General features: G+C 44.3%; 2 protein-coding genes and 1 long non-coding RNA gene across 3 annotated transcripts; 1 reads left to right on the top strand and 2 right to left on the bottom strand.

Moving 5' to 3' along the window:
- Window positions 1-396: 396 nt before the first annotated feature.
- LOC124700712 lies at window positions 397-1,492 on the bottom strand. The gene is made up of 3 exons (XR_007001806.1): window positions 1,408-1,492; window positions 1,013-1,224; window positions 397-482 (listed from the first exon to the last, which is right to left on the bottom strand). It is a non-coding gene; the product is annotated as an uncharacterized LOC124700712 (long non-coding RNA).
- Window positions 1,493-1,608: 116 nt separating this feature from the next.
- Window positions 1,609-3,386, bottom strand: LOC124697206. Its single transcript, XM_047229830.1, has 6 exons — window positions 3,313-3,386; window positions 3,139-3,271; window positions 2,929-3,063; window positions 2,151-2,338; window positions 1,921-2,046; window positions 1,609-1,654 (listed from the first exon to the last, which is right to left on the bottom strand). The coding sequence occupies exons 1-6, from the start codon at window positions 3,384-3,386 to the stop codon at window positions 1,615-1,617; spliced, it is 696 nt and encodes a 231-aa protein (XP_047085786.1). The 3' UTR covers window positions 1,609-1,614.
- A 2,045-nt stretch (window positions 3,387-5,431) lies between these two features.
- LOC124700269 (tryptophan synthase alpha chain-like) lies at window positions 5,432-7,283 on the top strand. The gene is made up of 5 exons (XM_047232421.1): window positions 5,432-5,829; window positions 5,929-6,327; window positions 6,425-6,580; window positions 6,663-6,722; window positions 6,821-7,283. The coding sequence occupies exons 1-5, from the start codon at window positions 5,536-5,538 to the stop codon at window positions 6,953-6,955; spliced, it is 1,044 nt and encodes a 347-aa protein (XP_047088377.1). The 5' UTR covers window positions 5,432-5,535; the 3' UTR covers window positions 6,956-7,283.
- Window positions 7,284-10,880: the final 3,597 nt, after the last annotated feature.

Below are 10,880 nucleotides of genomic sequence, written 5' to 3'. Positions count from 1 at the left end.
TGACCAGACGTGCGGCAGCGACGGCAATGAACAGAAGCACAACCACCAACCATAATCGAAGAAGGCGACACGGCGAGCAGCAGCGGTCCATCCCGCACGGCAAGCAGCGCAGAGGCCGCCTCCGTCCCGCACGGCAAGCGGCACAGAGGCCGCGCGGCCCGGCCGCGGCACACGCAATGCGCGGGCAGGGGCGGTCGTATCCTCATCAAGAGGTGGCACGCGGCAGCTGTATCCAAGTACGCCGGGTGAGGTTTTAGTAATATCACAAGACATTCTTTGTAACAGAAAATAGTAATATAAGAATCAGATACATAAACTGGAGCCAAAAGGAATGAGCTCGTTTTGGCTCAATGTCATTGACCACAACAATTCCCATTGTGGCAGCACCTGCTTATGTCACCATTCCCTCATGTGCCTTCTCCATCATACAATCAACAACTCCTATCCTCAGCTTGGTCTCCTCGTCAGTCTCCTCAACAAATCTGTGCAAAACAACACTTTAAAACTTACAAATGATTTTCAGAAGGGAAAAAATGTTCAAGCATTTAGTTGATTTCAGAAGCTATCCTGGACAAAAGTCTGAATCTGGATAAAAATCACAGCAACAAACTTCACTGAGAAACATTATCTGATGCATGTCTTAAACCACCCAACACAGAAATATTTCCCCACTAATCGCTCATATTGCGGAGGCTGAAACTTCCCACGTAATTGACCGAGTTGTGATAGCTATTGGTTAATCTTCATCAGCAAAAGCAACACCTCCTACCTATCTTTTCAGTATAACAATGTAAATCTTGGTGTGGTAACACCCTCGCTAGCATCTAAAACTAACACTAAGCCCTTAATTCAGATTTAGCTGCCAAAGGAGTTTACGCACCAACGATTGGTGATAGGCTGATAGCATCTTCCCTGGCAAGAAGATCTAGATAGAAGTGTTGTCTCCCCTTGCTTTCCGTAGTGCAGAGTAATTTCAAAGCAGGGTAGCCAACAAAAGACCAAGTGATCTTACCAATGCTGGCCCATGGCACACATGTGCGGATGGTCTATGACGATGGCAATGATAAGGCCGACCGACAGTATGTCCCAATCACCTTTTCTTAGTCTATTTAGCTTGCAAGATAGCTTCTTCCAAGAAGATAGAATTGCACTAAACGGGGAGTGTTGTTGCCTGAATTGTCAGTCTTGTCATCCATCATAGTCTTGATGGCCCATTGCGATCTCCTACAGAAAAAAACACAATAGTTCAAATTAAAATGTTCTTGAGCACTGTTAGAACAAAAACCATGCTAGGTTTTAAGACACGGCTTAATAGCTGGGACAATGAAGCAAATAAACATGCATATCAGGCTATTTGTTACAATATATAGTACCCTACTGCACACTGAGTTCAGTGGTAATATGCACCTGAATTTAAATAAGTTATCATCAGAAGTGAACATGAGAGGGACACTCAGCTTCTGCCGCGGCGTGCCGCCCTGGCCCAGTTTCTCATCTCCAATATTTGTTTTATTACATGGACTAAGAGCATGAGCCACAATAAGAAAATTTAAGCAAAACAGTTATGTTGCTTACTACGCACATGCGTCGATAACTTTCAAAATATGGCATGGTTCAGATCAAAGAGGCCCTATCCTTGCACAGAATAACAGACCTGCACATAACGCGGGAACCTTTACTCATAAAAACATTGCAAATCAAAGTATTTGTGATACCCCTTGCCCAATATTTGATTGGACTCAAGATTCAATTAACAAAGGAAAATATCACAGCATGAGCCAATATACAGTCTCAGCATAGAAGAATATATATAGCCACACTTTTCAGACTGTGACATGCAAAAACTGCATGTACCCAAAATGGCAAACAGGACCAGACGTAGTATCATGGATGCTTCCATATCATCACATATCAGCTCACCAGTATTGTTTTCTGCCAAAAGGGGAGGAATAATATATATCGAAAATGGGTGTGCTGCTGCCCCAAGCCCCCAAAAATTCCTCTCTACATTGTTGTAGACTTGTAGCTGGCTCACCGTTAAATGATCTGAAACATGTGTTAGCTACAAAATCACACCATTTATCTTGTTAGACATGTATGTGCTAATCGCAAATACAGAAGGAGTTGTCTATGTAAGAATCACTCCATACCTTGGGGTGGGCATCCTGACAGTGACACGGTAGGGGACATCAGAAGTCGACGGTGATGAGAATGTTTCCGGTGTTGGGCAGGTCTTGCACGGACTCCAACTCCCCTCATGTTTGGTTGGGTCCACATCTCCTTCTCCGAATACTGTCTTCATGTCCCCCTTCGCCAGGACCAGATTAACATTGATAAACTGCAATAGAACCCCCAAATGAACTTTTTAGGCTTCATAGACATATGATCAAACAATTTTGCCTGCACAAATTTCTCTACATCCAAGAGAGAGGAGAAGCTACACCGGCCGTGTTTGAGAGAGAGGAACAAACAACAACGCATGTGCTGGAGGGAGTGAGCACAATCTGCTGTTATATGCTGCAGCAGGCACACAGAAGATAGAGCAGCTGCAATACAACGCGGGCGAGAAAAAAATAGCTGCACTGTGTAGGAGAGGACTGCAGTCTTCAGTTCACCACACAATCGTGAGCGGTAGAAAACTCACCATGGAGGAAGCACAATCGCGGTGCTATTGGCCTGACTCGCGCCGCTCGCGCCCGCCCGTGTGTGGTGCAAGGAGGAGGCAGAGACGACAGTTGCCTCATGCTCCCGTCGTCCACATGCGGGGTCGATGGTGCGCCTGCAGGTGAGCGAGCGCCGGACACTGGGTATCTCGCGGCCAGATCGAACCCAAACCCCAGATCGACATAGAGAAGGGAGCGACACGGTCTAGGGTGGTTGTACGGGGATGGGAAGGTACAGAGGGAACATATGAGGGTGGGTTCTCACCTCGCGGCGTAGGCGTTGTCTTCTGGCGGCGTTCGGTGGTGGCCCGTGCTCCCCTCGTTCAGCTCCAAGGAGGGGGTCGTCCGCAGATGCCTGATCCCGCTCGATGAAGCCGAAGACGGGGATCTCCAGGCCAAGCTACTACTGATAAAAGGGGGAATAAAAGGTTGAAAAAAAAAGGAAAGAACAACGCCGGACAAAACGGGAGATAACCTCACCTGGAGCTCTGACCCCTCCGTGAGGGAGCTCGGCGGCTAGCTCGGAATCTTGCCCTTTCTCAGAAACACCAAGCCGGCACCGCGCCTCAAGCCTCCGTCGAAGAGGAGTAGGGCGCTGAGCTCCTTCTCTGCACCACCATCCAGGGCGTGCCGCGTCAAAATTGGCTACATAGACACCACGGCGACCACGGAGAGGAGCGGGCGCCGGCCGGCCTGCGGGGAGGGGATCTGGAGCATCACCATATGCCCCCGACGCATCAGATTAATCGGGCGGAGAGAGCCTGCTGCGCCGCCCAAGCTCGCCACCACTCCAATCCACGCGACAATGAAAAAGAGGAGATTAGACGGGAGCGAAAATTGAGAGGTGGGGCAAGACAACCGCTCAAATCGCTGGTTGCTGGGATTTGCTCACCGCTTTGACCAGCCTCTTATGTCAGAGATATATAACTGCTACATCTACTCAGGCCATAAGGAAGCCCACATTGTACAGAAGGAAAGGAGCACGAAAAATTTAACAGAGCACCAAAACTGTACACCAAAAAATGACTGCAGGATTGAATCACAAATTGATATACGTGTCAGCACGATGTTAAATCAAAAGGAGGCCCAAAATTATGACAAAATAGATGTTGGTTGCCCTATAATATAGTAGTTATGAGCTCATTTGTAATTTAAGAAAACTTCGACCATCAATTTCATCTACCAAATGTAAGTCAAATGCGAGAAAAATTATAATTCTAGAGACTTCTTTTAAATATTAACCCAATGATATGTGTTCATGGTACAACGTATATATGGTTGAGGAAACTTATGGGATTCTTCAAACGTGTGCAGTCCTTATAAACCCATACATGAGTATCAACCTATGTTTTCACTTGTATCATTGTATGCTCTCATGAAAAATATTTGAATCCTTCATGTGAGTGACACCTCCCAAGTTGTTCTTATCATATTTATGATTGAATAATATATGCCTACCTTGGCAAACATAAAAAATTATATGGAACATTTGGTTGAAGTAAATTCTAAACAAAACTATAGATGTAAAAAAATGGAATTTATTTTTTACATGCTAGTATCAACATAAAATATGGTGCATATGAAAAAATGACAGTTTTTATAAGTTATGATGTCTCAAAATAAATCAATCAATAAATTTGGAAAGACAATTTATTAGAGAAAAAAATTAAAAGTGTGTCAAAAGAGCACCATGATTTCCACTATGAGACAGACATGATTTCTTTTGAACAAACCAAAAGAAATAATTACTAAACATGTTATATACTTGTGTATATTCAAGTTTTATTCTTTCTTTTGATACATAGATTCTATAAGTACAGGGGAGACAAGTATTGTGTTTAATTACATGTAACTGTAAGTTCTAAGCTACATGGGGCCACCCAGGATGGACAGAAGCATGAGTTTCTGGCCGAGTTCGTTCTTGAAAAGGGGAATCCATCTCTATGTTGCTTCGAGGAAATTTCAATATCATACGATGATAACTTTAATACACTATGGATATGGATGTTTATGTTTAACGTATTATTGGAAGTCTATATTTTAGAGGAATATATTTGATTTTTTTAGATGAACAGAGACCTCTTTCCATTTTATAGGAATGGATTTAAATTTCGCAAAGCAATTTACTTGGACCAATCATAGAGATGTTTCCACTTACGAGAAGTTAGATACGCCTGTAGATAATCATAGAGATATTTATAAAAATATTTAAATTTTAACAAATTTTAAACAATCTTCCTGAGACGGATCGAGGAAGTACAAGATAGAACGTAGACAGGCCGGGAGTTGGTGCCCGGCTACTCCTTCTTCGTGGGCTTGGAACCGTAACTAGTCCGTCACTTGGGTCGCTAACATTGCTTGCTTATTTGACGTTTCAGCCCTGGAGGAAGGGCGCTCCACAGTCCATTCGTTCCTCGAAGGCTCGAAGCCTCGAACACGTTCGACGACGAAGACAGTTCTGGACTTCCTCGTTAACCTGGTACTACTCCAGGGCTGTAGCAGCCGTACGTGGACCCGTGTCACACGTGCGCTCCGTCGAAGTGCACGCACGAGCGCCGTGCCGTGGCAACACTGGTCGTGCACGTTCCTATTGCGGTGAATGGATCTTTGGCTTCCTCCTGGAGTGCCCTGAATCTGGACTGAACTCTACTCATGTCGCCGTCGTGTCCATGGCTAGCTCAGCTGCGATTCAGCTCCGTGCTCTGCTGACTGACTGCTATATAAGCGCACACAGACCACCACCCTACACACAACGAGACCCACTCAAGTGTTTCTTCTACATTTGCTCCGACGCGCACGTATATATAGTCTAGCTACTTAAGCAGTTAAGCTACGCAGGCTGAAGCTACTTCTCCAAGCAACAACTAGCTACATGGCTTTCGCACTGGAGGCGTCCGCGTCCCCGTCGTCCTCGGCCACGCTGACCCATCCGGGGCGTCGCGGTGCAGTGGCGGCTGCCATGGTGACCGTGCCGAGGAGGTTTACGGTCAGGGCCGTCGCCGCCGCCACGTCGGGGGCCTCGATCGACCCGGCGGTGGCCATGTCAACGCCAGGGAGGCTTGTTGTCAGGTCGCCGCGCGTTCCGTTGGCAGCGCCCGTGCCAGTCGCTGGCAGGCGCGCTCTATCGGTGGCGCAGACGCTGTCCAAGATCAAAGAGCAGGGCAAGGTACGCGTGCATGCGTGCACTGATCAGCTTACAGTTAGCCGTTAGCGGTAGCACATACAGACGAAATGATCAATCAACTAAGTTTTACTGCGTGTGCAGACAGCGTTCATCCCTTACATCACCGCCGGTGACCCCGACTTGGAGACGACGGCCGATGCGCTGAGGCTGCTCGACGCCTGCGGTGCCGACGTCATCGAGCTCGGCATGCCCTTCTCCGACCCCTACGTCGACGGGCCCATCATCCAGGCCTCCGCGGCGAGAGCGCTGGCCGGTGGCACGACGATCGGTGCCATCTTGTCCATGCTGAAGGAGGTGACGCCGGAGCTCTCCTGCCCGGTCGTGCTCTTCTCCTATATTGGGCCCATCGTGCGGCGGGGTGCGGCAAAATTCACCGCCGCAGTCAAAGAAGCAGGGGTGAAGGGTCTTATAGTGCCTGATCTTCCTTATGCTGAGACGTGTGAGTTCAGGAACCAAGCCATCGGGAACAACCTGGAACTGGTAGTTTGCATGATCCATCCAACAATACATTTCAAAGAACAAAAGCGGGATCCATGGTAATAATTGTTAACGGATAACGGTATTTTTTTGGTTGCAGGTGCTACTAACAACACCAACCACACCTGCAGAGAGAACGAAGGAGATCGCAGAAGCTTCACAAGGGTTCGTTTACCTTGTAAGTGTAAATGGAGTCACAGGTCCACGAGCAACTGTGGACCTGCGTGTCAAAGATCGTCTCAGGGAGATTAAGCAGGTCTGCATAAATATTTTAAAGTTCATGTCAAAGAATTTTTATTATCCTACCTATGTGCTCATAGGTTTTCCATTGTCCGCAGGTCACCGACAAAGCAGTGGGTGTAGGCTTTGGCATATCGACACCTGAACATGTTAGACAGGTAAAATCCTTAATGATGCATACAAATATGTACCATAAATTATTGGAATTATACTTAGAAGTTTAACATAACAACTAAACTTGTACAATTGGACTCAGGTTGCAGATTGGGGTGCAGATGCAGTGATCATCGGCAGTGCAATGGTGAAACAGTTGGGCGAAGCAGCTTCTCCAAGAGAAGGGTTAAAGAGGCTGGAAGAATACGCCAAAAGCTTAAAAGAGGCATTGCAATAGTATATGAATATAGAAAATGCAAGTTACTTAACTGGTTTGCATATATACATATATTTATAAAGGCAAAATAAGTTAGTTGGATCAACGAGCTAGCTTGGTGATCAAAAACATGAGGGTTCACAATTCACATAGTTTTTGATGTATATATCAGCTACACCGATTCAGTCTAATTGAGAAGTACGGAACTATTCTTGGAGAAATGTGAGAAACATATTTGAACAGATTATATGATATTCGGTACACCTCGATTAGCTTTTAGAGGCATAACTTATATATGTATTTCCTTCATGTTAATACAATATCATGTGTACTTTTGTTGTATGATTTATCAGGTGGCCTCACAACCATGCATAACATGTCATGTCTTTTATGTGGTGTGAATATAATTACTATCATCTTCTTTGTTGCCCAAATATATATAACCGGAAATGCTGAACGTACGGACTGTTTCTACGGAAAGAAACTTACGGGATTAGGTGGAAGAGGTTGGTTGGTGCAAATCTAATCTCCTCCCGTGATTCAAGGGGCTACAATTGCTTTGATTTGCTACACGTCATTCCGTAAGGGGATTTTGTAACATTCCGTCCGTAGCTGTAGCATTGCTGATATATAACCTTTTAGGAAATTATAGGCCAGTGTTCCCATTTTGGAACAATAAATTAAGTCTGGATCGATCAATCACGAGATTTCTGTGCATTCGTGACGAGTCGGTCTCAAAGCCAAACAATTTATTGCACATGAAACAACACTTACCATACCAACAATTTAAATCAAAAACCAAAAGCTTCCATCTTATGTTAGCAGCCAAGGCCCACGAAGCACCAGCAAGACCCAAAATGTTGTAGAGGAGATGCTCAAGAGGGTGAGAACCGTACCTACACGAGTAGGTGGCAAGTAATGGCATAACACGTTAGGGGTAGAATTAGGTATAGTATCTGGTTGGTTGTAATGTGGTGTTTGACTGGGAATGGCTAAGACTGAATCTTTCTTATACCGCAATTTGCGGATCCTTGTAAGCTACAAAATGTGAAGGAGGTTGGAAGGTTAATCTAAGCTACTAAGACAATTGTGATCTACTTCTGTTCCGATCGATTTGAGTTCCTATCCTAGCCAATTTTGCCGTTGGGATCTTACAATTGGTGTCACAGCCAGGTTTGGAAGAGGTGACCCCAGGCAACACATTACTATACTTGCTATGCAAAAATGGTGAGTACTACCAGAGTCATTGAGCACAAGGAGTCTTATCTGCACTTTTGATCTGTACTTGTATAGTTGGAGTTGCATCCAGTAATCATAAATTCTCGCTGATTCAGTTGGACAAGAAAAAATACTTTAGTTGTGTCAGTGGGACGCCAGATAAACAAGTTGCATACAAGTAAACATGTCCACATTATTAAAGACAATGTTATTCCTGCACCGTATAGACCAACATAAGGTTGAAACTCCTCTTCGTATGCTAGTCTTAGTTTTCTTATATATCCCATTTAGCCAACTAATAAATATGTTTATGATACTAGCAGGTGGAGACATATAGCAAGTTATATAGTACACGATGGCATACAATGCGGTCAAGAGAACGTGAAAGAAATAGATGCTCGATAATCTCATCAACGTGTACTGAAAATACACGTGTATAAGCTGAATTGTTGGAGCAGGTTAAAAAGACGCAACAAACGTGTTAAATGATGTAGAGGAAAAGCACACATCGTGTTTCAGTCTTACACCCAGTCACACACGTGTAAGCCATTCAGGCATGAAGCTAGCAAGAATAACCTGGAGCTTGTGCATGCTCAGCCTTCTTCAACATTTGAAACAGAGCAGGATTTGTAGTTTCAGCGATTAACGGTTTTATTTTGTTTGAATGTGTTGGGCCTAAAAGTTTCCAGCTAGATGCAAGATTTCAAGATTTTCTGGCTAAGGCCAAAAATCTGCTGCCTCGATGCTAGGGCGGAAAATTTCTGGCTTACACTGGCACGTCCTCATGCACCCTCAACGGCACCGGCGATACGACGCAACTCATGTCAAAGGAGTCTGAAGCACGATACACAAGATAATCTGGCTAACGCTTTTGAGACCCGAAGACCCGATTCGTTGGGAGGGACCCTGTCGGAGGTTTCGACGACTATGGGCTGAACTTGGTTGGATTTGGCCGCTTGATGTCTACGGGTGCTTCTATTCTTGTAGACAGTGTTGGGCCTCCAAGAGCAGAGGTTTGTAGAACAGCAGCAAGTTTCCCTTAAGTGGATCACCCAAGGTTTATCGAACTCAGTGAGAAAGAGGTCAAAGATATCCCTCTCAAGCAACCCTGCAATCACGATACAAGAAGTCTCTTATGTCCCCAACACACCTAATACACTTGTCAGATGTATAGGTGCACTAGTTCGGCGAAGAGATAGTGAAATACAAGTGGTATGAATGAATATGAGCAGTACTAACGGCGCCAGAAAAGTGCTTGCTGGCGTGCAGTTGATGGTAATAATATTGCAGGAAGTAAAGATGCAGTAAAACAGTAAACAAGCGATGATTGCAGTATTTGTAAACAGTAAACAGAGTTATCAATAAGAGTTATTCCTTCTCCCCCTTCAACGAATTCCCAAAGTTTCAAAGATTCATGAATATTCTTAGGCATTAGGCAAAATTCAGACATAATATCACAATTGGCATGAAGAGTTTGGTCACCGATAACAATTTTAATAGTAGGATCCCATAATGAAGGTTCAGAGTTCACTAAAACTTGATCAAGACGGTTACGAACATATCTATAATTTTCATTCAAGTGAGATGCACTTGTCTCAAGAGTGTTTAATCTATTATAAATGCTAATAAGGGCTGAATCAAAGTTATTAGCTGAATCATGTGATGCAATCAACTTCTTTATGGCATTAAAAGCTTGATCCCCATTGCAATGAAGGAAATCTCCTCCCACTACAGCATCCAAGGCATATCTATAGCGAATCATAAGACCAAAATAAAAATTACTAAGGAGCAAACTTAGAGTCATTTGAGGTTCAGCTTTACGATAAGAAGTAAAAATTCTGGACCAAGCATCTTTAAAACTCTCCTCATCCCCTTGTTTAAAAGTGAAGACTAATTCCTCAGGTGAAGAAGTAACAGGTGCAGAACTAGACATGGTAACAAAAGTAAAATGCAAGTAATTAAATTTTTTTTGTGTTTTTGATATAGAGTGCAAGACAGTAAATAAAGTAAAGCTAGCAACTAATTTTTTTGTGTTTTGATATAATGCAGCAAACAAAGCAGTAAATAAAATAAAGCAAGACAAAAACAAAGTAAAGAGATTGGATGTGGGAGACTCCCCTTGCAGCGTGTCTTGATATCCCCGGCAACGGCGCCAGAAAAGGAGCTTGATTGCGCGTAGTTAACACGTCCGTTGGGAACCCCAAGAGGAAGGTATGATGCGCGCAGTAGCAAGTTTTCCCTCATTAAGAAACCAAGGTTATCGAACCAGTAGGAGCCAAGAAGCACGTCGAAGGTTGATGGCGGCGGGATGTAGTGCGGCGCAACACCATGGATTCCGGCGCCAACGTGGAACCTGCACAACACAACCAAAGTACTTTGCCCCAACGAAACAGTGAGGTTGTCAATCTCACCGGCTTGCTGTAACAAAGAATTAGATGTAGTGTGGATGATGATTGTTTGCAGAAAACAGTAGAACAAGTATTGCGAGTAGATTGTATTCGATGTAAAAGAATGGACCGGGGTCCACAGTTCGCTAGAGGTGTCTCTCCCATAAGATAAATAGCATGTTGGGTGAACAAATTACAGTTGGGCAATTGACAAATAGAGAGGGCATGCCCATGCACATACATGATATGATGAGTATAGTGAGATTTAGTTGGGCATTACGACAAAGTACATAGACCGCTATCCATCATGCATCTATGCCTAAAAAGTCCACCTTCAGGTT

Source organism: Lolium rigidum, chromosome 3, assembly GCF_022539505.1.
Source record: "Lolium rigidum isolate FL_2022 chromosome 3, APGP_CSIRO_Lrig_0.1, whole genome shotgun sequence".
Lineage (NCBI taxonomy): Eukaryota > Viridiplantae > Streptophyta > Magnoliopsida > Poales > Poaceae > Lolium > Lolium rigidum.
Note: the sequence above shows the minus strand (reverse complement) of the source record. Positions and strands in the feature narration are given on the sequence as shown.